This window comes from Mustela nigripes, chromosome 16 (genome assembly GCF_022355385.1).
Source record: "Mustela nigripes isolate SB6536 chromosome 16, MUSNIG.SB6536, whole genome shotgun sequence".
Classification (NCBI taxonomy): Eukaryota; Metazoa; Chordata; class Mammalia; order Carnivora; family Mustelidae; genus Mustela; species Mustela nigripes.
In genome coordinates this window covers 46,944,643-46,971,111 of record NC_081572.1, presented here as the reverse complement: position 1 = coordinate 46,971,111, position 26,469 = coordinate 46,944,643, and the positions used below count along the sequence as shown (strand labels likewise).

General features: G+C 52.6%; 1 protein-coding gene across 2 annotated transcripts; it reads right to left on the bottom strand.

Annotated features, from left to right (window-relative positions):
* Positions 1–17,715: 17,715 nt before the first annotated feature.
* On the bottom strand, positions 17,716–24,962 carry ALDH3A1 (aldehyde dehydrogenase 3 family member A1). 2 transcript variants are annotated; one of them, XM_059378618.1, is made up of 11 exons: positions 24,941–24,962; positions 22,911–23,077; positions 21,245–21,476; positions 20,935–21,020; positions 20,504–20,712; positions 20,193–20,310; positions 19,518–19,659; positions 18,982–19,148; positions 18,535–18,634; positions 18,005–18,135; positions 17,716–17,914 (listed from the first exon to the last, which is right to left on the bottom strand). In XM_059378618.1, the coding sequence occupies exons 2-11, from the start codon at positions 23,070–23,072 to the stop codon at positions 17,900–17,902; spliced, it is 1,362 nt and encodes a 453-aa protein (XP_059234601.1). In that variant the 5' UTR covers positions 23,073–23,077; positions 24,941–24,962; the 3' UTR covers positions 17,716–17,899. The 2 variants fall into 2 exon arrangements, with proteins under 2 accessions (XP_059234601.1, XP_059234600.1); XM_059378617.1 differs by lacking the exon at positions 24,941–24,962 and adding an exon at positions 23,235–23,408.
* Positions 24,963–26,469: the final 1,507 nt, after the last annotated feature.

Sequence of the window (26,469 nt, the reverse complement as noted above, 5' to 3'; positions counted from 1 at the left end):
GGGAGCCTCTCACTTCTTGGAAGTGACCTTCCCCTTCGGACCCCATGACCCGCAATTTCCTGCCTCATGCCTAGTTCGGTGCCAATCACAGTTCTTTGGTGGAAACAGTAGAAACTCCCTTGAGATTCATGCCAGAAGAGCAAGAAAGGGGGGAGGAGGAGGGAGGGCAGGAGCGGGGGTGGGGGGGCTGAAGGGAGCCGGATGGGGAATTATCAGCAAGTAATGATTATCAGCAAGTAATCATTGGCGGAAGAAAGCTGAGCAACCAGCCTGGAAAACAAAGAGAATCCGGGCAACTTTGGACTCCAGGTTCCCAAGATGACTCAGCAGCAAACACCTTCCATCCCAGAAGCCAATGCTTGGAAGATGGAGCAGGAGCCAGCCGGTGCTGGTGCCGGGAAGGGAAGAGGAACAGGTGGGGAGTAGGGGTGCTGTGGCCACCTGGAGTGGGGCAGTGGGCTCCCCCAAAAGATGGGATGCCCTGCAGGTGGAAAGAAATCCTTCATAGTGGATCCATCCTCCTCCCCCCCCCCCCCACAAAACTTATTGTCTTAAATCAGCCACCGTCTGTGTGCTGAGACTGGGCTGCTGGGATTAGCTGATGTGAGACCAGAGGGCAGGCCTGGGCCAGACAGTTCACGGGGGCTGGCAGGGGTGCATGCTGAGGGCCACCCTGCCCACTGGGGTCTTCCTCCGCAGAATTCCCTGGTTTGCTTGGGCTGCTCACCGTGCAGGGTTGGCTTGAAGAGAGAACACTCCAGGAGTGCAAGAGGCAGCCAATTTTGTGTCAAGACACAGCTGGGGGCGCTGACACGGGTCACTTCTGTCTGTTGGGCCCAAGCTGACCACAGGGCCTGCCCAGACTAAACAGATTCCGTTTCCCAACTGGGAAGAGTGGCAGGTGACCCTCAGCATCTGTGACCCACCACAGACAGGCACACTTGCTCCCCTCCTTCTGCCCCATCCCGCCTCCCCCATCCGCCTGTTACCCACAGCCCCTGCCCAGCAGGGGTAGACAGATGAGGTCCCCCTCCTGGTGAGGGCCCCCCCTGGGCCTGTCAGAAGCCTCCCACGGAAGAAGGACCTCAAGCCACAAATCCTGGTGTTAGTAGGAGGTGGGGTGAGGACGAAGGGAGAGGCATTGCAAGACCCCCCCCAACATACCCTGGGGTTAAAGAGGCTTTAGTCAAGAACGGGAGCCTCCTCCCTACTCCCCCCAGGGTAGTGGGTCCCCTACACGGAGCCTCACTTGTACCACAAGGCATTCGGAGTGTGTCGGGAAGAGCTTACAGCCGTGGGGTAAGGAGACACGTTTGGAACCAACCAGAAGCTCCTGACCTAGGCAAATCTCACAGCCCAGAAAACTCGGGAGGTCTCAGGCTCCCCGCCTGCCACAGGCCAGCACAGAGTGACTCCAGCAGCACTTGGAGAACAAGGCCCACGTTGTGAGGGGAGGCTGAGGTGGGGGCCTGGGCCTGGGTCTGCCCTCAGGTAACTGATTGCCCCGGGTGCTACAGCAGATGCCAGGGCCTCTGTTAACCTCTTTCTTCGCTTGGTTACACTTCACCAGGACTCACCCTTTTGTTTGCCCTTTGGCTACCCTAAGCCCCACATCCCCAGGCTGGGGAGCCAGAGTTTCTCTCTCTGATCGCCCCCCTCACTGCCCCTTGACTGAAAAAACTCCCAGTTGTCCACTGGGGAGAATGGTGACTCTGGCCTTCCAGTCCCTCAGCTCCACATCCAGCTTCAGGACAAAGAACAGTTGGAAAGGACAAGGTGTCTGCCTCCTGCCTGTCCCCAGGCTATCAGCTGAGCGGTGACCAAAATGCCCATGGCCGCTCACACCCCCCCCAAGGTAGCTGCTTCCTTCTCTTTCTGTGTCCACCCAGCACCTCTCCCCTTCCAGCCTCACCCCTTCATGCCCTCCTCTCACAAGGCTTCACTGGGCGCCTTCCCCACAGAAATGCCCAGAGCCTGGTCCTGACAGAAACTTAAGGCACTTCCAGGCCTGGAGGTGAGGTGGGGGGCAAAGCTGTGAGAGCCTCAGCAGGAACAACAAGGTTCCTAGTGAGACCTGCCAAGGGCAAGGCTCCCCAAACCCCAAAGATGGCGGGGGGCATTTCCTACTGGGAAAAAGTCCACACGAATAAAGACGATGATTCAGCCCTAGAGAGAAATGGGCTCTCCAGCCATAAAAAGACAGGGAGGCCCCTGAAATGTGTGTTGCTGAGTGAAAGAAACCAATTTGGAAAGGCTGCACACTGAATGATTCCGATTATGCGACATTGACTGGGGACAGTGACAGGATTGGTGGTGGCCGGAGGTGGGTGGAGAGGGAGGGCTGAATGGTTGGGAAGGAGAATTTTTCGTGTGGAAAAACTATCCTGTACGATACTAGAATGGTGAGTCCATGCTATTACATATCGATTGAAACCTCTAGAACGTACACCATCAGGACTGAACGCTGGTGTATATGCTGGACTTCAATGAATAATCTGTATTGATACTCATTAGTCAGTTATAATTCATGTACCACCATCCTCTTGCAAAGGATTAATAATGGGGAAAAGTGGGGGTGGGGGAGGGGGAGAGAAGGGAGTTGAAATAAAACTATACTTCCTGTACAATTTTTAAAATTAATTAATTTATTTGACAGAGAGTACAAGTAGGCAGAGCAGCAGGCAGAGGGAGAAGCAGACTTCCTGCTGAGCAGGGAGTCCGATGCGGGGCTCGATCCCAGGACCCTGGGATCATGACCTGAGCCGAAGGCAGTCGCTTAACAGACTGAGCCACCCAGGTGACCCACTTTTTGTGCAATTTTTATATGAATCTAAAAGCACTCTGAAACATAAAGTCTATCGGAGGTGCCCAGGGGGTTCAGTGGGTTGACTGTCTTGCTGTCTTGATCTCAGCTTGGGTCTTGATCTCAGCATGGTGAGTTCAAGCCTGGTGTTGAGCTCCATGCTCCCATAATAATAATAATAATAATAATAATAAAGTCTATTAAAAGCTGATAGACCAAATCATAATAAAGGGGTAGCATTTACTGAGGTCTAAGGAAAATACCCTCCCCCTTGTCGCTTAGTTTAAGAATGCCATGGTAGGGCACGTCACAGTCACCAAAAGCGGGGACCACCCGAATGTGCATCGACCGGACGCAGGGATGAATAAAGCAGGAGCTGTGCGACAATGGGCTTTTATTCGCCGTAAAAAGGAAGGAAGCGTGGACCTCGCATACCACAGGGACAAGCTTGAAAACATGAGAAGTGGAAGAAGTTTGGCACGGAAGACCACGAAGCATGTGATCCACTTGCAGGAAATAGCCATTAGAGGCAAAGCCACACAGATAGAAAGTAAATTCGTGATTTCCTGGGGCAGAGGTGGGGGGAGCAGGGGAAAGCGGAGGTGACAGTGAAGGGGTACAGGGCTTCTTTGGGAGGAGACAACCACCCACAGAGGTCCATGTCAGGGAATGTTCCAGATGCAACAGGTGTAAGGGGCACAACCTCACTCATCTGTGGGTTCAGGGTGGTTATCCCCACACCCGGTGCAAGGCTGAGGCTCTGAGATGGCTCGGACCCAGCAAAGTCCCACACTGGGGCTAGGCTGAACCCAATTCAAACCCTAGGTCACTGCCACCAGGACAGGTGGGTGTGCTGGAGATCCCGAAGGATGGCGAGAAAACAGGTAAGGGCAGGTCAGGCCAGCCAATCAGGAGCCAGGACCAGCAGGAATAGCAGTGGGGACTCAGGGGGTAGGGGGCAGAAGGGGTTGTGAGCGGCACCTATTATGGATGCAGGGAGGGGTGCTTCCCTGAAAGCAGGTCCCGAGAACGTCAGCCCAGAAGTGTCATGAGACCTTTGGTATCCTGAGGCACCAGAAGGGACAGCCCAGCAGAGCCTGGGGTGGAGATGATGGTGGCTCTACGTGGGTGTGGAACCCCTGGGTGTCCCCCTCGCTCCCCACCATGTCCCTCTCCCTAGGAGAGGGAGAGTGCTGGAGGATTTGGAAGGCACAGGGCTGGGAGATCTGAGCTCCCAGGAAGTCTTGACTCTGGGTTTTTTTGGGGAACGGGGAGTTCAGGGCCAGGAGATAGCTATTTGTGCTGGATGAGGGAGCCCTGGAGATCTCTCCAGATGGGATCTGTCTAGCCACCAGCAGGGCCCATTCAGGGACCAGGACCTGAAGGCTTGGGTGCAGGGATCCCTCCCATGGGCCACCCATCCTCCATGGACAGGGAGCGACTGGCCTGAAGCAAGAGGTTCTCCAAGGTCAAAGTGAGGCCAGGCCAGCGCACCTGCCTTGGGCGCTGGAGCGTGACGTGTCCTGAGTGCAAACAGGAAGCTGGGCCCTGGCTCCAGGCGGCCAAATGGTGGGAATAAATCCGCCTTTATTTAAAAACAAGTGGTAATTCAGCCCAGCCTGTGCGCAGATGGCCCGGATTACCGGATTACATAGCCTGGGGGCACCCAGCTGGGGATAACATGCCTGCTAGAGCCACTCGCTCTGGCCACGATCACGCAGAAGGGCAGGGGAAGCATGTGGACACCTCCTCCCACCGTGGACCATGCCCTGAGGGGCTGCTCAGGGGTCCCCACTGGACTGACACCGTGCCCAGAAGTGGGGAGGGTCCTGTGTGCCCCGTGATTGCCTCCCCATCAGGTTGGGCCAGTCAGATGCTCTCTCCCAGGACTTTGCACTTGGGCCTGAAAGCCGGTCCAGGAGGCCGATGGAGATGTGGCATCTTGGGGAAGCTGGGCCCTGCCAGGCTGGGCAGAGCTGTATGAAACCCCCATGCTAAAGTGGCCACTGGGGGCAAAGACAGTGGAGGCAGCCGATTTGGCAGGAGAAAAGAGAATAGCAGACCCCATGAGAGGCAGAGATGGGACACCCCGTCACCACCAGAGGGAAGGGGCGACGATGTGGGCCATTCACTCTTTTGTTTTAAAACATTTTCCCATTTCCAGTCTCTGTGTGGCCTGGCTGTTCCTTTTCCCTATGAGATGACACCGTATCTTGCCATCCCATTTTTTTCAGTTGAGGTGATCTGAGTGGAGGGTTGTTCCCTGCAACCTGACTTATGGGGGCCTGCCAGCTCCCCACCCTACCCTCAGCCTCTGTGCCATATTGTCCCCGCTGTCTGATGGGGTGTGGCTGTGGGTCTTGCTGGGGAGGCCTGCCGTGGAGCGTAAGGGCCAGGGGTGCTCCCAAACCATCCAGCAGGACCCTTCCTGACCCATCAGACCACATGGCAGCCGGGGAGGAAAGGATTCACCCCCACTTTCCATCACTCCTGTACCCCTTTCATGAGGTAGTTCGCTGAACTCAACTGTTTGCTCAAGGGAGTGTTAATGAAAGGAATTAGTCGCCTGTTGAAGCAAACCCAGAACTCAGCCTGTAAATGCTTCAAGATTAAGAACTCAAAACCCAAGGACAACGAATCCCAGTCAATGAGGCTTTTTTCGACATAAAGCAAAGGCTTAAGCTACAGACAAATAATGTCCTTGATTTGCATCTGCCTCTTTCTCTCTTAAAAAAAAAAAAAAAAAAGCCTCTCCCACGGGGCTTCTATCAGTGGAATGCTTGTAATCGCTCTGGTTTGGCACTGCCTGGGTCGAATAAGTTTCTACTCAAATAAACTCTTGCCATTTTCCATCCGCCTCAGTGTATCTTAATGGGTGAGAAAGGAAAGTGGAAACAAAGCTCGGTTAAATTAGGTTAAATTCTGATTCTGCTCCTTTCTCAGCAGGCAAGTCATTTCTTCTCTTTGGCTGGTTCTTCCTTTGTATCAAAACACGACATTGATGGAATTACCCCATAATCGAGCCATTCCACCTCTGGGTGTCTCCCCCATCTCCCCGCAAAGAATGGGAAGCAGGGACCCAAACAGATTTGCACGCCCATGTTTGTAACAGGATTACTTGTAATAGCCAGAAGGTGGAAACAACCCAGATATCCACTGAAGGATGAAGGCATAAATAAAATGCGGTAAATCCACACAATGGGCAGTCATTCATCCTTAAAGAGGAAGGAAATTCTGACACATGCCATGCACCGCATGAACCGCGTGAACATTAAGCAAACATTGTGTCAGTCTGTCTCAAAAAGATAAATAAGGGATTCTATGAGGTGCTTATATGAACACCTACAGTAGTGAGGTCCGTAGAGACAGAAGAGAAGGGTGTTTGCCAGGGGTTTGATGGGGGAGGTGATAGGGCGGAGGAAGTGAGGGGCTGTTGTTTACTGGGGGTAGAGGTTCAGTTTGGCATGATGAAAAAAGTTCTGGAGAGGGTCCCCGGGTGGCTCAGTGGGTTAAGCCTCTGCCGTCACTCAGGTCATGATCTCAGGGTCCTGGGATCAAGCCCCACGTCAGGCTCTCTGCTCAGCTGGGAGTCTGCTTCCCCCTTCTCTCTAAGCCTGTCTCTCTGCCTATCTATGATCTCTGTCTGTCAAATAAATAAAATATTAAAAAAAAAGTTCTGGAGAACAACAATACTTCACAGGACTCACTGAAACCCTTGCAAATGTTTAAGGTGTTCAATTTTATATTATGTCTATTTTGCCACGATTAAAAACAAAACACATACAAAAAATTGAAACCTCAGAGAACGTGTTGATACAGAAATGCCCGGAACATGGTAAACATTTAATAGATGTTAGGGTCTCTTTTCTTTCTTTCTTCCTCAAATTATGGTCCCTGGGGTACCTGCGTGGCTCAGTGGATTAAGCCTCTGCCTTCGGCTCAGGTCATGATCTCAGGGTCCTGGGATCAAGCCCTCCGTCGGGCTCTCTGCTCTGCAGGGAGGGAGCCTGCTTCACTTCCTCTCTCTCTCTCTCTCTCTCTCTGCCTGTCTCTCTGCCTACATGTGATCTTTCTCTCTCTCTCTGTCAAATAAATAAATAATATCTTTAATAAAAAAAGAAAAAATTCTAGTCCTTGACTCCTGATACGGGTAAGATCATAGAGACTCGAGGAGACTAATTTATAAAAAGCCCAGACTTTAAATAATCTTTCTGTTATTTACACTGCCGAAGTCCCTGGGTTTCTTTCCTTGAGCAGCCTTGCTCATCTGCACAAGGAGGTTTGCTGCCTTACAAATCTTTTGAGAAAGAGAAGGACGACTTGGAGAGGAAGATTCAAGAGAAAGCTCGGCTTGTGGCCTTATTATGCCCGAGTTTTAGCATCCAAGAGACCACCAACGAGCCAAGCACTGATGTAATCACACGAGGGTTTATTTGACAAGCTTAAGCTTGGGCCCCGACACAGTGGAGTAGGGACTTGGACCCTGAACCAGATTATAATCAGAGTTTTTAAAGGCAGAGTAGGGGTGGACTCGATGGTGGGTGAGGACAAAGGGGGTTACAGATGATGTAAGTCTCTAAGGAATTTTGGAAGCGAGATCTCCAGGACCTTGAGGGGCTAGCTGTTGTCTGGGGAAAAGGTTATTCATTACCAATAATAAAAATCTTCTTGTGAGACCCTTTAGATGTATCTCAGTGGGTCATATGCTTGGGAATGATTGCTGACACTATCTTGGAGGATTAGAGATAAAGTTTCACATTTCTCCTATCAAGTGTCCTTGTTAGTGAGATTTAGGTTTAGAAGAAATTTAACTTGATTTACATTTCCTTCTGCCTCAGCCTCCTTCAGTTTTTTGGTGGGGAGGGTGACATTAGGGCTTAAGGAACAGAGTTATTTGTCTCTGGAAACTGGCTATTGAAAAGGTAGCTTCTTTGTTGTAAATCACTAGGACATTTGTAAACCAAGGGAGACTCCTGTCCCACAGGATGTGATCTCTGCAAGTTAACTATTTGTTTTTCTTTTAGGGCAGCCAGGGGTGGCTGAGGAATGTCACACATACTACTGAGGGGAGGGGGGCAGGTGGAGAGGGGGTGCAAGGTGCCAGCTTTTGCTTTGCCAAGATGGCTGTACTTCTGTCAGGGCTAGACTCGAGGTAGGTACAGCCTTGTTTTTCTTGGCCTCCACAGCCTTTCCATGCCTGTCGGTTCCAGGCAGACTGTGTTTGCGCCACGTGGAGGAGGGTTTGTGTTGACTGATGCGGGTGTGTAAGTAGAAACAAGGGTCTCTCCATCGTGACTGAGTGGGCGGACAGCATCGCACACCTCCTCTGGTTTGATTTCCTCCCACCCTTCTCAGGCAGATACCTGATCTGGGGTTCACAAAGGAAAGGAGTAAAGCCCAAAGAAACAAAGCGTTTGCCTCCATCCCCTGGAATCAGGCTGGATCTGTATTATATCCAAAGGACAAGTCCTTTCCACTGCATCTGGGCAGCGAGATTGCTGTAGCCTCCAGCTTGGCTCCCCTGGGCAGGTCGCCTTGCCCTGCTGTGTCGGGAGCCCGGAGCCAGTTCCACAGAAAAGAAGGGGGGTGATTAACTCGCACTGGCCCCCCTTGGTCCAGGATTGGGGAGGAAGCAAGAGCTGATGGGTTCTGCATCTGCCTCTCCAGCCTACATGGCACCGAGCCGGGGTTTGGAGCAGAAGTCATCACTCCTATTTCGTCTGGTCCCAGACCCCGTAAACTCCTACCAGACGACGAGATTTGGGACACAGAGAGCTGTTGTCTTTCTCCAGCAACAAAACAAAACAAAACAAAACAAACAAACAAACAACAACAACAACAACAACAAACAGCTACCAGCACGAACATGTATTTACCAGAAGGTCACATGAGGACACGTGAGCTCGTGTCTGGTCCTGACTCAAAAGGGAAGATGTTCTGTGAATGTAATGCCCTGGGACTGGGCCTGGGCAGCGTTCCCGGGATGGCTCTGGCGGTCATTTGGCACTGTTGTCACATGAGAGGACCAAGGGTGTGAGCTTTCTCCCTGTCTTGGTGATTTAAGAGCCTAGATCACACTGGAGAGGTGACACCATCGTCCCACCGGCCGTCCACCCCTGTCCTCCCTCTCTGCTGCCCTGTCCTCCGGCTTTGCTAAGAGGCTGATGCCAGTCAGAAGAAGTGACAGATGCCTAGAGCGAGCTCCCAGATCACTTGATAGGGGGGCTGCCATCGTGGAGGAGGACCTCGAGGCTGGGCAGGGGACTCGAGGGCGTGACAGTGATGGGGTTGGAAGAGGCATCTCAGGGCCCCAGGGCTGCCCCCCTTCCCCAGGCAGATCTCCCAGAAAGGAGTGACTGATGGCGAGACTGCCCGTGCCTGCCTGTCCTCCTGAACCTGGCTGTGAGCCTGGGCAGCTGCTTTCCAAGTGGCTGCCCTGAGCCTCCAAACAATCCTTTTAGCCTCTAAGGAATTAAACACTTTGAGTCACACCCAACTGGTATTTTCAAGCTTTGCTGTAAGCAAAGTAAAAAGATGCAGGTTATATCACACCCCAGGCTGGAGAGGTGAAAGTGGCCCGCCTGGCAGTAGGCGGGAGGCCCGAAGCAGTGTGTCTAGGGGAGGCTGGGGCTGGATGAGATTGTCCACGGCCATTGCCAGGCCACCCTCTCGAGGCCGTGCCTTTGAATCTCCCTGCAGATGCCACCCCACAAGTGACTTCCAGTGCCTATTTCAGAGTGAGGGGCTTTGCCTGGGCTCAGGGAACCACAGGAGAAAGTAACAAAAATAGTAACTGAAAGTAAGCAGCCCCTCACAAGGCACAGTACCAAGTGCTTTAATTACATTATCTCATTTCATCCTCATGCTGACCCGAAGAGCTCAGTGTTGCTATCACACTCCCTTGGAAATCAAGAAACAGGCTTGAGGGGCTTAGGAATCTGCCCCAAGTTCAGCTGGCTCTCAGCATCCTTGCCTGCTTCCTGCTAACAGCTCTCTGCCGCGGGGGCCAAAGAGCTGGAACTTGACTCCCAGACTCCCTTGCAGCCAGGGCTCTAGGTGAAAATTAGATTCTGTCCTTCACGGACACCTGTGCAGGAGTTGGCAGCTTGGATTGACACGCAAGGGCGTGGACCCGTGGGGTTTTCCACCTGTCACCTTGCACTCACTCACTGATTTGATTGGGGTCCAGATGCAGTTATGGGGGTGGCTCCCCTTCCCAATTCACGGCTGTGAGTTGCAGAGGTGACCTCTGATTCCCAAGGCAGAGAGCTGGACAGTTCTCATGTGCCCTGGGAGCCATTCCTAGAGACCCAGCCTGGACCCTGAGCTCCCAGGTCCTCCTGTGTTTTTGCACTGCCAGGACTTTCCATTTCTCATTCTCACGAGGCTGATGCAGTCCCAAAGAAAGCTAAGAGGCAAAGATGGGGCCAACACCAGGGTCTCCTGCCTCCAGATGCCCTTGGCCATCTTTCCCGCTGGTTTCAGAGTCCAGAGCTTGGGGGCGGCAGTGGCCTGAGTGAGGGGTCGATGGCAACAGGTGTTTGGAATCAGGAGGTCCAGCTGGCATCTGCTTGTAAGGTCAGGGAAGTGAGACCGGGACGGAGGAATTGCCAGAAATCACGAGCGGGAGTCTCAGGTAGGGGAACAAGCCAGCCCTGCTTGGAAGATGCTGGAATAAGGTGTGAACGAGAGGTGGACGCCAGCAGAGGGGAGGGGAAGATGGGAGTCTATTGTGGGGAAAATGGCTGATTCCCTCCATGCTTGCACATGCAAATAACTGAAAACACTCTTCTAAAAAAAAATTTTTTTTAAAGAGTTTATTTATTTGTTTGACAGACAGAAACCACAAAGAGGCAGAGAGGCAGGCAGAGAGAGAGAAAGAGAGAGAAAAGGAAAGAGAGGAGGAAGCAGGCTCCCTGCTGAGCAGAGAGCCCAATGCAGGGCTTGATCCCAGGACCCTGAGATCATGACCTGAGCCGAAGGTAGAGGCTTAACGCACTGAGCCACCCAGGCGCCACCCCCCCCATTTTTTTTTTTTTTTTTTTTTTTAAAGAACAGTTTTGTTATCACACTGAACAAAGACTCTAAAGACAGGGCATCTATATCAGCCCCATACTGAAGAACCAAGTTGTTTCCTATCCTTCTGCCATATCCTTCTTGTAGGTCTGCTGAGCCATAGTGGGACTGTCCTCATAGTCACAAGATGGCTGCACTATCCCGAATGTTACATCCAGACACACCCACCTCTAAGAAGAGGGGTCCTCCCTTCTGGGCTTCTGTTACCAGGGGAGGAAACGTTCCCAGAATCTCCCAGTAGACTTCCTCTCAGATCCTATTGCCCACAACTGGGTCCCACGGTCATCCCTAATCCGTCTCTGGCTGGGAAAACACACTTCATCATTGGCTCATGTCAGGGGCTCTCAACCCAGGCAGTATATGAGAATCACTTGGAGAACTTAAAAAAAGAAAAAATATATATATATTTAATGTCTAGTCTCCCCCCACCCCCCCGGAACATGAATCTAAAGCTTAGGATCAGCGTGCCTGGGTGGCTTAGTGGGTTAAAGCCTCTGCCTTCAGCTCAGGTCATGATCCCAGGGTCCTAGGATTGAGCCCCGCATCAGGCTCTCTGTCAATGGGGAGCCTGCTTCACTTCCTCTCTCTCTGCCTGCCTCTCTGCCTACTTTTGATCTCTCTCCGTCAAATTAATAAATAAAATCTTAAAAAGAAAAGCGCAGGATCCATGATAATGATGTGTCCATACAGGTTCATCAGTTATAACAAATGTACCTGGGGTATAGGGTGTATCAGGGCTGTATCAGGGTGGCAGACAGAGGCGTGTGGGCAATCTCTGTACTTTCTACTCAATTTTGCTGTGAACCTCAAATTGCTCTTAAAAAAAAAAGAGTTAAAAATTTTTTTTAAAGCTCAAGATTCTAGGCATTACTAATTTTTTTTAGAATTTTCTAAAATTATAATATGCTAACATGCCACCAAAGTTGAGGAACTATTCATTTTTTTAATTTATTTTTTAAAGATTTTTTTATTTATTTGACAGAGAGAGATCACAAGTAGGCAGAGAGGCAGGCAGAGAGAGAAGCGGGTGGGGGAAGCCGGCTCCCCACTGAGCAGAGAGCCCGATGTGGGGCTGAATTCCAGGACCCTGAGATCATGACCTGAGCTGAAGGCAGTGGCTTTAATCCACTGAGCCACCCAGGCACCCCAAGGAACTATTGGTTTAAAACTATGTGATACTTGTCATGTAGAGATACTTACTTGTCTACGTGATAAGTGAGCTGGGGAAAAGGGACCTTTCTTGGAGGTGAACATCTGAATGATATGGAGATCTTGTTAACCAGGACGGAGAGGACAGACTTCTTGGAGGCAACAATGTGCCTGCTAGAGTTACCAAGGTCCTAACGGTTAGTCCACACCAGTCAAGGGGCCTGCAGAGAAACTCTGGGGTAACAGGAACAGAGAAGGGGCTGGCCTGAGGGTGATGGGGGCCCATGGAAAAGGCAGGGCCCAGGGGACCCCAGAAGCAGAGCAGGAGACGGTGCCCACAGCTGCCATCTGCCCTCCCTCCAGACCCCTGGAGTATGGCTTGGTGGGTTTCCCCATTGTCCGCTCTCAGAGATGGCCAGAGACAGAGAGCAGAGTCCCAGTCATGGTGTACAGAGCCCTGGGGATGATGTTCGGGGAGGGATAATGGCCTGGGATGGCAGCAGTGCCAACCTGGGTTGGGGGGCACACAGGAGCCACCACCATCAGGGTTAGATCTCTGTGGCCCGTGATGAGGGGTGCATGACACGCCTTTCCTCAGTCAACCCCTTGAATGCTCACCTCTCAGGGTCATCAGGTTCTTCCTTATCTGCACAACACTGCCCTTGCCCAGGTATTTCCCTTGTCTGTTGATTCACGGGTTTATTGTCTATCCTGGAACATCCACTTGGAAGACACATTTTCTGATCTACAAATAACAAGGCTCCTCCATATTTCCCAGTATTGTTGCGCCCGGTGGGGCCATGCAAGTGGTTCTGGCCAATGGGATGAGAGGTGTGGTGATCTGCTGTGTGACCCTCTGGATCTCCTTCCCCTCTGGGATGAACCCCAGAGATGGGGTCTCCATTAGCAGTGGTCTCTGATTGCCTTTGGGGAGCAGGGCCCCACAACACCCTGCCGCATTAACCACAGATACTCTGCAGCTGGCTCGTTACCTCAGCCTAACCTAGCCTATCCTGACTAAACCACTCCAATCAGCTGTAGGCTACTCAAAAGCACAGACCTTGTGTTTCTTCCAGCATCTGGAACAAATATTTGTGGAAGACCAACTCTTCCTTTCTGTTTTGTAACAACAAAAGTTTACAGTTTGGAAGAAGTTGTGCCTACAACAGACAGATTTTTTTTTTTTTTCCAAATCTCAGAATCTAAACACTAGAAACGATTGAACAGTGGAACAGAAGGATGATTTGTTCACGGGGTTACTGTGTTGTGAATCAGGAGGTGACAGGTACCCCCTGGTGTACTCTGTCTAGTGCGGTGTGGATGGCCGTGAGCAATCCGGAAATGTCACCTGCTTTCACCCGGTAACACATGAGTTGTGACGATCCTTGGCCATTTATGTTTGAGACAATGGCAATTGTTTGTAAAGGTTGAATCATAATTGGGCAAATATTGTTTTTAGCCCATTCCTTCATCCAAGAACAACAGCAGAAAGAAAAATAGTAGTTTGAATCATGGTGTTGGGACAAGATCAAGTTGTTTTTTTTCCCCTCCCCCCACCCTGAATTGTTTTGAGTTCAAATCCAGTTTGGAAATAGGATTAGACCAGAACAGGTTGGGTTGGGGATGTTTGGACTAAAACAGGTTACGCTGCAAGGTTCATGTTTGATGAAGATAATAGAAAAAAGGAAGAGGAAAAGGAGGGTGGGAAGGAGAGGAAGAGGCGGGAGAAAGAGAATCCGGAGTTTTACCTATCTGCTCTAAATCTCCCCTCTGGAATGAAATAGGTCAAGTCCTTGGAAAACCCAGGCCATGTCTTCTCTGAACTGGAAGCTTCCGTATGTCTCAATAGCCCTTCACATAAGCATTTGGAGGAACCACTCAAAATGTCACCAGGTGACATTTCCATGGTATTAGGAAAGAGGAGGTGCTCCAGGGATGCTGGACTGTGACGGGCGCAGTGACATGAGACCAAGGCACGGGACTTCCTCACCTCAGTTTCCTAATCTGTGAATGGGCTCATGAGACTAACTCATAGGGCTGCAGGGGGATGGCACTGAAGGAGAGAAAGAGGGCTGGGGACCAGCTAAGGCGGTCTCCTTCCTCCTGCCTCTGGCCTGGGGTGGGGGTGGGGAACGATGTCTATGGGGCTTCAGCTCAGGGAAGACAAGGGACACAAAGTCTTTGACCCAGATGCTATCTTTAGGGTTAATACGGTTTCAGCTTCCAGGCTGTTTCAACCCCAGTCGACTCCCGTGGGCTCGTAGTCATCTAAAGTCAGGTGACTTCAGATGAGAAGATGGCAGGAAGAAGGGGGGATTTGGAGCAAGAAACCCCAATGTCACCATTTACATTCATGCACTTAAATATTTAGTGAGCACCTACTATGCACTGGTCACTGTTTTAGCCTCAGGGAGATACAGTGAATACAATGGACAAAGGTCACTGCTCTCATTTTAATGGGTTGACACAGACTGTAAATAGATGAACAGATTGAGATAAAGACAGATGATAACAAGTGTTTTGGAGACACAAAGCAGGTTGAGTGATAAAGAATGGAGAAAGACTTGGGGGGGTTGTTGGTAAGGTTTGGGCTGAGACAGGTGTGATGAGATGCACCTGCCATGATGAGGCTTTGGCTAATGTATGTGTTAGATGGGGAGTTTGAGGTGTCAGCTGGGGTCAGAGAGTAAGGTGGGGCCCACATCACACAGCCCTTTGCAGGGCGATTTATGGACCTGAGGACTTTTTCTAGGGGCAGCAGGGAGCCATGGCAGGATTTTAAACAGAGCGTGTTGCTGGGCGAATGGAATTAAAACCTAAATCTCACTACCCAGGAAACCTCTCCACGAAGGTAGTGGAGAAACAAAACAGATTTGTGATGGAGAAGGCATTAAAGCAGAACGGCATGCACACTCCAGGCAGAAACAGGAGGAATCCCACCACCTTACACAGCCAGGCAGAACATTCCGTCCCACACACGACCCCAAGATGAACGATAACTAGTCCGTCGACAGCACCATCTGTCACATAGGGTTCATTCTAACTTCACCTGGTCCTTGGGGCCAGCACTATCTGTGCTAACTAACGGGCTTCCTCTGGGACACAAACATCTACCTTTATGGCTGGAAGTAGGTCATTCTGCAACTTGTGGCCAAGTGATGGCCAAGTGCAGCTCCGACCGGAGGCGATAGGAGGCGCTGTTTCCCCGGATGCTCTTTCAAAAAAAGGCGGCTCCCAGGTCCTTGAGAAAGAGCTCCTGACCCACTAAGCTGGCTAGAGGCTTTTTTAGCTTTTAAAAAAAGATTTCCACAGGTTTCAAAGAGACAGAGAAAGTACATGCAAGGACAAATTTTTGGAAGTCAGTCTTTATTTACCAGGGGAGAAAAATCTGTTTCTTTATTTTTGACGGGAGGTGGGGGGACAAAGCCTCTTTTTATTATTTACTCCCATGGTGACATGATCCGATTTTTTTTTTAAACATTTTCTTTTAAAGATTTTATTTATTTATTTTACAGAGAGAAATCACAAGTAGATGGAGAGGCAGGCAGAGAGAGAGGAGGAAGCAGCCTCCTTGCTGAGCAGAGAGCCTGATGCGAGGCTCGATCCCAGGACCCTGAGATCATGACCTGAGCCGAAGGAAACAGCCTAACCCACTGAGCCACCCAGGCGCCCCGACATGATCCGGTTTTTGTTCCAGGATCTCATCTGGGGGCTCAGAGACGAATGAACTGCTCCGGAGGGCAATGTCACGTTGGTTTAGGGAGAAATCAAGAGTTCTGTCCTGGGTGTGCAAGCCATTATGTTACTATTAAGAAGCCAAGTTCAGGGTGCCTGGGTGGCTCAGTGGGTGAAAGCTTCTGCATTCGGCTCAGGTCATGATCTTGGGGTTGTGGGATGGAGTCTCGCATCGGGCTCTGCTCACCAGGGAGCCTGTTTCCTTCTCTCTGTCTCTGCCTGCCTCTCTGCCTACTTGTGATCTCTCTCTGTCAAGTAAATAAACAAAATAAAATCTTAAAAAAAAAAAGATTCCAAGTTCATGGGTCAGGTAGGCAGGTGGATTTATGAATCAAGAGCTCAGGGCTGGCAGGCAGCTGGGTGGCTGAGTCGTTAAGCATCTGCCTTCGGTTCAGGTTATGATTCCAGGGTCCTGGGATGGAGTCCCACACCGGGCTGCCTGCTCAACGGGAAGCCTGCTTCTCCCTCTACCAATCCCCCTGCTTGTGTTTTCTCTGGCTGTCTCTCTCTCTGTCAAATAAATAAATAAAATCTTATAAAAACAAAAAACAAAAAACGCTTAGGGCTGAGATCAGAGACTTTAATTTGGGAAGAGGGTTGGGGGAGAACGGTCCTGGAATCCCAGGACCCTAGAGGTGAGGGAGTGTTGGAAGGAGGGGTGGCCTGGCAATGGGACCGGGGAGGCTGTTGGGGTGATGGGATGGTGAGTCTGTCCACTCTCGGGCATCCGGGCAAGAGCAAGTCCAACAGAGTAGACGTGACACAGGCTCACATGGCTGGGTCAGGTGTGTGGAAGCAAAGTGCTGTCAGAGAGCAGATGACCTACTGTCCAGAGGAGTCTGTCCCGGGGAAGGACCACAGAGACATGAGGCAGTAACTAGAGGGGTCGTGGGCTTTGGGAGGATTCTGGTTTCATTATTATTCAATAATTTGGGTGTTTGCAAAATAAGTAAATGGTGCACACAGGGAACGTCCAAGCGATACAGAAGGACTCGCTGTCTGCCTGGTCCCCCTCCCTTCCCCTCACTGGAGGGGACACACAGCGCAGGTGTTTTTATTTGGGGTTGTATTTGGGTTTGGGGGGAGGAGGGTAAATAAGATGTGAGATACTAGAGACTAGGCACAGAATGGGAGGGCAGTGATGGAGGGGAAAGGGGTAATGACGTGAGTTAAGGTCAGGAGCAGGCAAAGTTGAGAGAGGCAGGGGTCCTGGGCCCAGTGCAAGGCTGGCCTTGGTTGGGAGCAGGGAGTCTTTGGCGCAGGGCCTGGTACAGCTGATGCTCTGCTTTCACCATGAGGACTCCTGTGAGCCCCCTGACATGTACCCCGGAGAGCCGCCAGCCCTAGTCATTGGTACCCACTGCCAGCTTGTAAACCAGGCAGGCTGGCCTTGGCCAATCTCCCCAGTCTGCCCCCATGCAACTGCTGGCCAGGCTGGGCTGCTTCTTGGCTCCCGCTTCAGACCACCTTCCCCAGACCCTGTACTTTGCTCCTCGGGCCTCTAAGGCCAGTCTCCTGGGACCAGATGCTGCCTGACCAAAAGTCATAAGGTACCGTGGGTCCTGAGGGTCCACCTTGCTTCCTGGCCTCCTGCCCAGGATCTGCCCTCGGAAATCACCTAGGGGGTTCATGTTGACGACTGCGTGATCTCACCAAGGGACCCCTGACCTAGGGGTCAAACCTAATTCGAGAGGAGAACATCAGCCTGCATTTCTGAGCCATTTGCCATCAGACACCCTCCCTGGCCATCCCCTTCGCAGATATGGAGCTGATGCCCACTGTCTAGATGCAAGGTTAATGTCTCCCTGACACCAGTGCCTCCTGCCTCAAGCCCTGGGGGCCAATGTGGGACTTTGAGGAGATCTTTGCTTGAGTCAGGATGAGAACTGACTGGGGGCAGGGATGGGACTGGAGAGGATGGGGGAAACACACACACACATTTGTCTGGCTGGTGAACTTTTATTGGTCTCTCTATGTCCAGCAAAGGGGCAGGGACCTAGGGAAGGGAAGCCCGGGGCCCAGAAGGAAATGGGGACATGCACTGATCACAGAGGAGCAAGTGGGGGGGCTCCAGGAGCAATCCTCCTACGGCTGGACAGAGGGGCAGTGGTGTAGCATGGGGAAGCCAGGTCCACTTCAGTGACGGGTCATCTGTGAAGAAGACACAAGGGGACAGGAAGGCGTGTGTCCTGCATGGGCCTGGTGGCTCCCAGCAGCCTGGTCTCTGGGACAACCTCTCACCTTGGCCATGCTCGGGGGGTACCTGGCTTTGAGGGACTCATCATTCAGTAGAGGCCTCACCAGGCAGGAGCGGCGGTGGGAGAAGGTCTCAAAGCTCTTCTTGCCATGGTAGGACCCCATGCCACTGTTCCCTGCAGGGAGAGGCCCTTGGGTCACCCCAAGTGGCCTGAGACTCCCCCAGCTCCCACCTGCAACCCTCAGGCACCCTTCTCTGAGCCTCCCAGGGGACAATAGAGAGTGTTCTGAAGAGTTCGGTTTTGGCGATACCGCTAGATGGCTGTGTGACCTCCGGCCTGTGTCCCCTCTCTCAGGGCCTCCATGAAGCAGGCCTGGTGTACCAGGGGGCCTAAAGGAACCTCTAGGATCTCAAGGTCAAACATGCTAGTGGCTACACTGGCAGGAGCCAGAGACCCACAGGGGAGAGCTCGTGGGGGTCTGAGGTTCTCTCCTGAACTCCCAAGCCAGGGCTGGGATGGGGGGGGGACATCTGTAGAGAGACAGGTGGGCAGTGAGTTCAGCCCCGGACTCACCCACACCCCCGTAAGGCAGGGAGTGCACAGAGATGTGGACGATGACGTCATTGGCCGTCACCCCACCACTTGATGTCTCTGCAATCACCTTCTTAACCACCTGCAACGGCATGAAGCCCCTGCCTCAGTCTTCTTCCTGGGGCACCCCAGTCCCTCCCCACCCTGTCTGGGTGCATCCCAGAGCCTCAAGGGCCAGGCAGAGCCATACTGCAGTCTGAACCCCAGTTGGGGTCTCCCACTCTCCCCACATGTTTTGTACTTTGTGGGAAACAACTGGCTTCAGAGATGAGAAAGGGGCTCAGAGAGGTTCAGCGACTTGCACAAGATCACACAGCAGGGAGCACCGAATCTGGATCTGAATCTGGCTCTGTGGACCCCTGGGTCCTGTTCACACGATGCCCTTTTGGGAAGCCCAAGACCCTGGCAGGGAGGGGACCCCAGGCCCACCTTGTCGTTTAGAGAGAACACGTAGAGTGCCAGGGGTTTCTCGCGTTGGTTGATGAACTGGATGGCCTCCTCCAGGCTGCGCACACACATGATGGGCATCACCGGCCCAAAGATCTCCTCCTGCATCACTGGGGACTTGGGGTCCACATCTATGAGGATGGTGGGGGCTGAGGCAGGAAGCAAGCGAGAGTCAGCCGTTGCCGAGACCCCCACCTACCTGGCAAGCCTGGCATCTAGCTTCCTCCTTCCATTCCTGTAAGGGGGTGCTGCCGAGTCTCAGGCAGGGCACCTGACAAGGCCTCTGCCTGCCCGGGCTCCATCCCAGCAGACCATGGGGAGAACTGTGTATAAACAGAAGGGCGGGGAGGCGCGCGGCAGTGGGGCCGGGGGGCGGGGGACACAGGGTCCACATCGAGAGGGGGCAGGCACTGTGCCCTGCCACCACCTGAGCCCCTCCCGGAGCTCTTCATTCCCCGCCAAGCTGAGGGCAAAGTTGGGGAGGGCGCGGTCCCCTTACCAAAGGCGAGCACACACACCTATGTATCGGGTGGCCGCGTCTCCCGTGCCTCCATAGGCGACTTTCTGGCCCTCCATCAAGCCCATCACCCTCTGGAAATGCCGGGAGTTGATGATCCTTCCGTAGTCACGGGACTTCTTGGCATCCTCCCCATAGAACTCCTACAGAAAACAGGAGGCAGGCTTCAGGTAAGGATGTGCTCGTTCATTATGGCCATCGGCTGAGAGGTGACCTGGCCTGGGAGCAAAGGTGGGCCCCACCCCAGCAGGTGCACAGCGACATCAAGGGCTACTGGACTGCCATGACATCTGGGGCACTCCAGACGTCCACAGCATGTGACTTGCAGTAAGACAGCATTGTTTGAAAGAAATACATGCACAGTCGTGTGGACTGGGCATTAGGATCAAATGTTTGCGTTCACAGAAAGGAAATGGGAGGGAACATACCAGTAAGTCAGTAGTGATTGCCTTGGGGTGGTGGGTTTCTGAGAGGAGCTTTTTTTTTTCTTTTTTTGCTTTACGCTTTATTCTTTTATAATCTTTTCCCAAATTATCTACAATGAGTGTAGATTACTTTTAAGATCAGAAAAAAAATGTCCAGTGTTTTCTAAAGTCTAGACTGCCCCCCCCACTACCTTGTAGCCCCTCTCTCACTCAGCCTCCGGGGCGGGAGGAGGGGGCCCATGCTCACTCACTTTCAGGGACTTTTTCAGCTTCTCCACAATTTGATTCTGGATGGAGGGGTCACAGAGGATGTAGTCGGGGCCCACACAGGTCTGGCCGCTGTTCATGAATTTCCCCCAGGCGATGCGTCTATGAAAATTCCAGATTAGATCACATTCCGCAAGGCGCAGGAGGTGCCCCCAGATGAGCATCTCAATTCCACCAGCGCAGGATCAAGGTGCGAGGGACTGAGCTCTGCAGGAGAGCTCTCAGGCGGGCAGAAGCCAGAGGCTTTAAGACTCAGATCAAGACTGTGGTCTGCGTGGGCTGGACCACACCTCACCTGCAGGCAATGTCCAGGTCACAGTCCTTGTCTACATAGCAGGGGTTCTTCCCCCCCAGCTCCAGCGTGACGGGGGTCAGGTGCTTGGCCGCCGCCATCATGATGATCTTCCCCACGGCGGTGTTCCCGGTGTACAGAATATGGTCAAATCTTTCCTTGAGCACCTCTGTGGTCTCGGGAATGCCCCCAGTGATCACTGGGTACAGGTCCTTCCACGTGAGGAGAGAGATGAGGCTCAGGAAAGACCACTACTCCTCCTCCCCCCCCAACCCTGGTGAGACAGCCCCCATCAAACAGACCCCCCTCTCCTGACACCAGGACTCCATTCACCTCTATGGGACAGGCCAGCTCTCCTTGCCCCAACCCAAAGCTTAGCCTCTTGCTGCAAAAATGCAGTTTCTCAAGCCCCAAAGACCCGGAGAGCACCTCACCCTGTCCAGGTACTGAGGGACGATGGTGGCCAGCAGGTTCGCCATGTTCTCACTCAGCTCCGAGGGCTTGGTGACCACTGCATTCCCTGCAGAGCACAGGGATTCAGAGTCCTACCCTCCCAGGGACCAAGCCTGGAGCCCCATCTGTTCTGAGTCCATCAGACCCCGTGAAAGACAGATTCATCAGAACTTGACCTGACCCAGGTCTCTATCTTCCCCCAGGCCTGAGCTCCCCACCCTCTCTGGCCACACTCAGTAGGGGTGGGACTGTGATCCCTGGTGACTCCCTCCTGAAAGGGGGCCCATGTACCTGCAGCAATGGCGCCCACCATGGGCTGGATGGTGACGGTGAAGGGGTAGTTCCAGGTGCCGATGACGAGGACCACGCCCAGGGGCTCCGAGTGGATGTAACACTCGTCCTGCTGGGTCTGGAGACTCTTCTCCACGGGCTCATCTGCAGCCCACTCGGGGAGCTTCTTGATCATGTACTCGATCTCTTCTAGGACATAAACCATCTCCTCGTAGTAGGCATTCCATTCATTCTGTAGTGGAGACAGGCTCCGTGTGAGCTCATAGGCTAGAGATCGAGGGAGTCGAGATCGTGTGGTCCTGACACACTGTTCCCTGGATTTGGGACCCTGAATGAGCTGCCTACCTTCTCCGGACCTCATCTGAAAAATGGGAGTGTGGTCTGGACCTCCCAGGAGGTCAGGGCTGGGTGGGCATGTTGGACACAGCCTGGCATGTTGCAGCCAGGGTGATGGGGGATGTTCACGGGGGGCTCCCCAGGTTGGGTGCTGGGGCCAGAGAAGGCACGGGGGTCCGAGCCAAGCTGAGGACTTGCCACCTGGGTGGTGGACCCATGAGGGACCCTTTCTGACAGTGTTGGGGGCCCAGGCAGGTTTGGACATGTCAAGTTCATGGTGCCTCCCAGGACCTCAGATTTGGGCAGGCATGTGAAGGTGGGGAGAACCCAGTGGAGGTGCGCCAGGAATGCTTTTAGGTTGAAATGAGCCTTGAACCCAGGATGGAGCCCTAAGAAGGCCACCTTGAAGAAAGAGGTCCAGGAAAAAGACAGCCAAAGAGAGGACAAAATCCAGGAGACCCTCAGCAGCAGAGGGAGAGGGAGAGGAGGGCTCAAGGGATCCTCCTGGAGTGGGTGGGGAGGAAGCCACTATGCAGGGGTGAGGAGAGAGGAGGAGAGGACGTCAGAACACACAGCTCTTCCATGAACTTTGGCTGTGAAAGAGCAAAACAGAAGTTGTGAAGCTTTTGTTTTAAGACAAGGAACTCCTGTAAAAATACAGGAGCCCATGACCTATCCAAGGAGGGGGATAAGCTCCAGCTAAGCCCCTGCTCTTCTCCAAGGCAGAATCGAACTGTGGGATCAAGGCCAGGCGTCTTGGGGGCAGCAAGATAAAGGGTTTGAGAATTGGCAGGTGTCTGATTTTGCTCAGGGTGAGGGATGGATCGAGAGGGAGGGAGGGGCCCTTTGGGATGCCAAGCTGGGATGTTCTCTTGGGCTGGGGGGTGGACTAGGTGGCCCTACATTGGGCTGAGGGCTAAGGGAATAAGCAGACCGGAAGTTCACGGTGTCCTGTCCACAGGTCATGGCGAAAAAACGGTGGCCTCATGCTCTGGGCTGGGTGGAGAAGGAAGTGAAGCCAGGAGGAAATGGGAGGCAGATGGGGGAAAGGAGCTGCTGCCCGTGTGCTGAGCTGCAGGGGAACCTGGGGCTCGAAATGGGTCGGAAGGAGTGGCCTGAGCGCCCCATCTCAGGGGCTGATGGTTTGAGCTTCACTTTTCCTCCTCTATAAAAAGGTCCTGCCAGGGGCAGCGTGCTTTGAGGGCTAGTTGAGGTTCTAGGCAAATAGCTGGGCACAGACCGCCAGCGCGCAGCAGATGTCCCCAAAGCGAGCAGCGACTTTTCCTGTTGCTGTCCCACGCCTCCGGGGTGTTGGGGGCACGGGGCGCACCTTGTGGAGGTCTGCGGTCAGCGCGCCCACGATGTCCTTCTCGTGCTCCTTGATCATGCACCGCAGCGCCTCCAGCTGCTGGATCCGGAACTGCAGCGGGCGGGTCTTGCCCAAGTTGAAGGCGGCTCTGGCCCGCTGCACGACCTCGCTTATTTTGCTCATGGTGCCTGTGGGGAGAGAGTACCTTGGACCTGGGGGCTGAGAGCTGGCACTCTCATTGCTCCTGCACCGAGTTAATTTTATAGGAAGAGTGCTGGGAAAGTGGCATGCTTTTGCCTTCTCAGCTCCCTAACCCAGACATCCCAACCTCTGGCCCTCCCATACCTGCTGAGCTGATGACAAAACTGCAGGGAGAGTCAGGGAGCAATGACTCGCGACCCTAATTGCTGGCGGTGAGTTCTGGGCTGTGTGCTGGGGCAGGTCCTTCCTGACATCTCTCAACCTTCACTCCCCCCTCCGCCTGCTTGCAAAGCTGGAGACCCTGACAGGCAAACATGCCAAGAGCCAGGTGCATGCAGCCCGGCTGGTTTCTGGGTTAGACTGGCTCACACAGGTCGTGATTCCACAGCCAGCTGATTCCAGAAAACCAGAGTGTGCCTGTAACACCTGGGAGACACAGGGTGTGGGCCAGCACCGGTCTTAGCTTCTGAGTTGCACACACAAGTGCGGAAGGAATTCCTGCTAGCCATGCAAAAAACCATACTGGCAAACTGGGATGGCTCTTCTGGGGGCCCTCTGGCAACCTCTAGCAGAAGCCTTTACAATGTTTTTCTCTATGATACTGCAGCTCCACATTCAGGAGCTCACAGAAATCACAGCATTCCCAAGCATTCATGAATAAAAACAAGGTCACCAAGGTTGTATACCACAGAGGACTACTGGAAACATACTAAATGGCCAGTGGCAATGGAAATGCGGTACCCAGCACTCGTGTAATGGATGACTGCACAGGATTTAGGGGGGAGGTAGAGCTCTCTTGCTCTCAGAGCTTGATGTGTCCTAGGCACAAGGCATAAGCACAAGATACAAGAAAGAAAGCGGGTTACAGAACAGTAGGAACACGAGGCATGCACGTAGAAGTGTGTGTGCACATGCGCACATGTATGTACGTGTGCTCTTGCACACGCAAGAAAAGACCAGAAGGATAACCCCCAACATGGTGATGACAGGTAGAGGTGGAATTAGTAGCGATCTTTGTGCTCATCTTCTATGATGTTTGACTTCTTTTGCAACGAGCTTGCCTTTTTAAAAATGTTTTGTACCTTTTTGAATAGGTAACATGCGCTCATGGTAGAGAAAGTGAAAAGATAGGAAAGGGGCACAAAGAAAAGTCTCCCTTTTCCCTCAGCAATTCCTCACCATCCCGCCCAGAGATAGCCCAGCATTTTCAGATACTTTGTAACTTCTAATATCAGAAGAAAAAAAAAAAAGAAAACCCACAATAAGGCTAATTCTACTTCGCAGAAAAATTATATATACCACACAAACTATACAGATATACATATATGTATATATGGTATACATATATGGTATATATGTATATGTGGTATATATACATTTTTGCAAAATGGAAATGAGAGAGTGTGTGTGTAATCCAGTTCAAATTCCAGCCAGTGGTTTCTGATAACTTCCAGAGCGTCCCCTGTCCACGGTGCTGACCCCCACCCCAGGCATTCTGCGCAGAGAAAAGGGGCTCTGCCTGCAGCCGGGCATCCCAGCTGACCACGACCCCAGCCACACAGCTCTGCAGGATGGTCCTGCTTCTGTCCTTGGACTCAGGGGATCAAACCAAGGCAGCAGGCTCTGGCCATCGGCCACCAAGGCTGGGCAGCCCAGAGTAGAAGAGCCCAGATCCAGTACTCAGAACCATGGGGTATGTGGGAAGGAGTCCTCTCTATGGATGGCATTCATAATGGCATCACCCTTCAGTTATTACAGAGATTAATGGAGCTGGAGAGCATCTAACATTGCACTTGGCACCCCAAGAGGAGCTGATGGAATTCCTTTCCTCGGAATCCCACCTGCCTCACCTGTGCCAGCTCTGCCCCCAAGGAGTCCCCATGGTTGACTCCCCCTCAGTCACCCGCTTTGATCCACGCAAAAACTCCGTGTCGGTGCCCATGAAGATGGAACTGTTAGGAGTCCATTTTACAGGTGAGCAAAGTGAGGCCGAAAGATGCTGGATATACCCCCCTAGGGAAAAAAAGAGAGAGAGAACGGGATCGGGAGATGGGATGGGAAGGGGGTCGGGGAGAAGATTACCTCTGACACAGCCTTTCCTAGCGTCTTGAGACTCTGGAATGAGCCACCGCTGAGAGGGGAAGCATTTAAGGACCCTTCTTCCCGCCCACTTGGCCCCGGAGTCCCTGCCCAGGAAGTATGGGTAACCAGAACAAAAACACTGTTCGAATATGGGTTCTAGCTAACTTCGACTTCCTCTGAGCCCCAGCTTCAGGGATTAGGCCTTGGGTGGTTTATTATTGTTATTTTTTTTCTCTTCTGAAATGCAAGAATGCATCTCTGGAGGCTAGGGTGGGGCTCCTGTCCACTCTTCAAAAGGAGCCTCAGTGTTTGCCCTGGGCAAGGGGGCCCTGATTGATTCAGCCTGGCACGGAACTCTCCTAGATTTCCCAAAGTTCAACTGCCAGAGGCTGTTCTCCGGATGTCCCTGTTATATAAGGTCAGCAGAAGGTGAGGCATTAGTCCCGGTGCGTACGCACGCAGCTCCCCCAGCATGTGCCAATGCACGCACATCTTCTGGAACCCCTCACTTCCCGGCCATGTGCATGGGTGTCAGGGCCCCCCTGATGGAGCGTCTCCCACCTGGGGCACTACAGGCTGGGGGATTCCTCTGCGCAGATCTGCCCTCCTGTTGAAGGGCGGAGACAAGGCCAAGAACCAGGAATGACTGCCTGGAAATCTCCCTCTGTGTGGTCACCCAGGAAACCAGAGATACTTGGGAGGGAAGGAAGCATCGGGAAGCCCCTTCCTCTGCTCTTTCCAGATGTTTGTCTCTCTGTGCCACCCAATGGGGAAGGAGGCAGATGTCACTTCCTGTCACTTCTCACTCCTGTCCTGCTGTCCCAGACTCTTGACCTCTTCCTAGCAGACTTTGCTACAATTTTCTACCTGGAGGGAGGCTCTTTTCCAGCCAGCATTTGGGTGCCTTTGCTTCCCATTTTCACTGAGAGGAAAACAGAGGTTCTCCAATGGGGGGGGGTCTATAAGCCCCCAGGGATGTGTTCTGGCCCTTCCCTTCCCTCCCTGGGAGGCCCTGCCCTGATACCCCCTTTGGGTCTTCTTTGTCCATTTTATTTCTCTCCAGAGCATTCATTGCCCCCAACACGCTACTCTGCTTATTTCCTTGGCTACCGGTTGCCCTTCAGCTAGAATCTGGTTTGCTCACCGCCCTAATCCTCACTTAGAGTCTGGGCACATAGTAGCTGCACAATCAATATTTGCCAAATGATGGAATGAACAGAAAATTTCAAAAGAGTACAAAAACTGGAACTTTGGTGCACCTGGGTGGCTCAGTCAGTTAAGCCACTGTCTTCAGCTC

Excerpts from the sequence above, each read along its gene's own strand:
- ALDH3A1 (XM_059378618.1), bottom strand. The coding sequence starts at position 23,072 with ATGAGCAAAATAAGCGAGGTCGTGCAGCGGGCCAGAGCCGCCTTCAAC. Across the intron at positions 19,149-19,517 it reads CGCGGCCACCCGATACATAG|CCCCCACCATCCTCATAGAT; the intron begins GTGTGTGTGCTC and ends TTCCTGCCTCAG. Across the intron at positions 18,136-18,534 it reads CCTGCCTTACGGGGGTGTGG|GGAACAGTGGCATGGGGTCC; the intron begins GTGAGTCCGGGG and ends CTCTCCCTGCAG.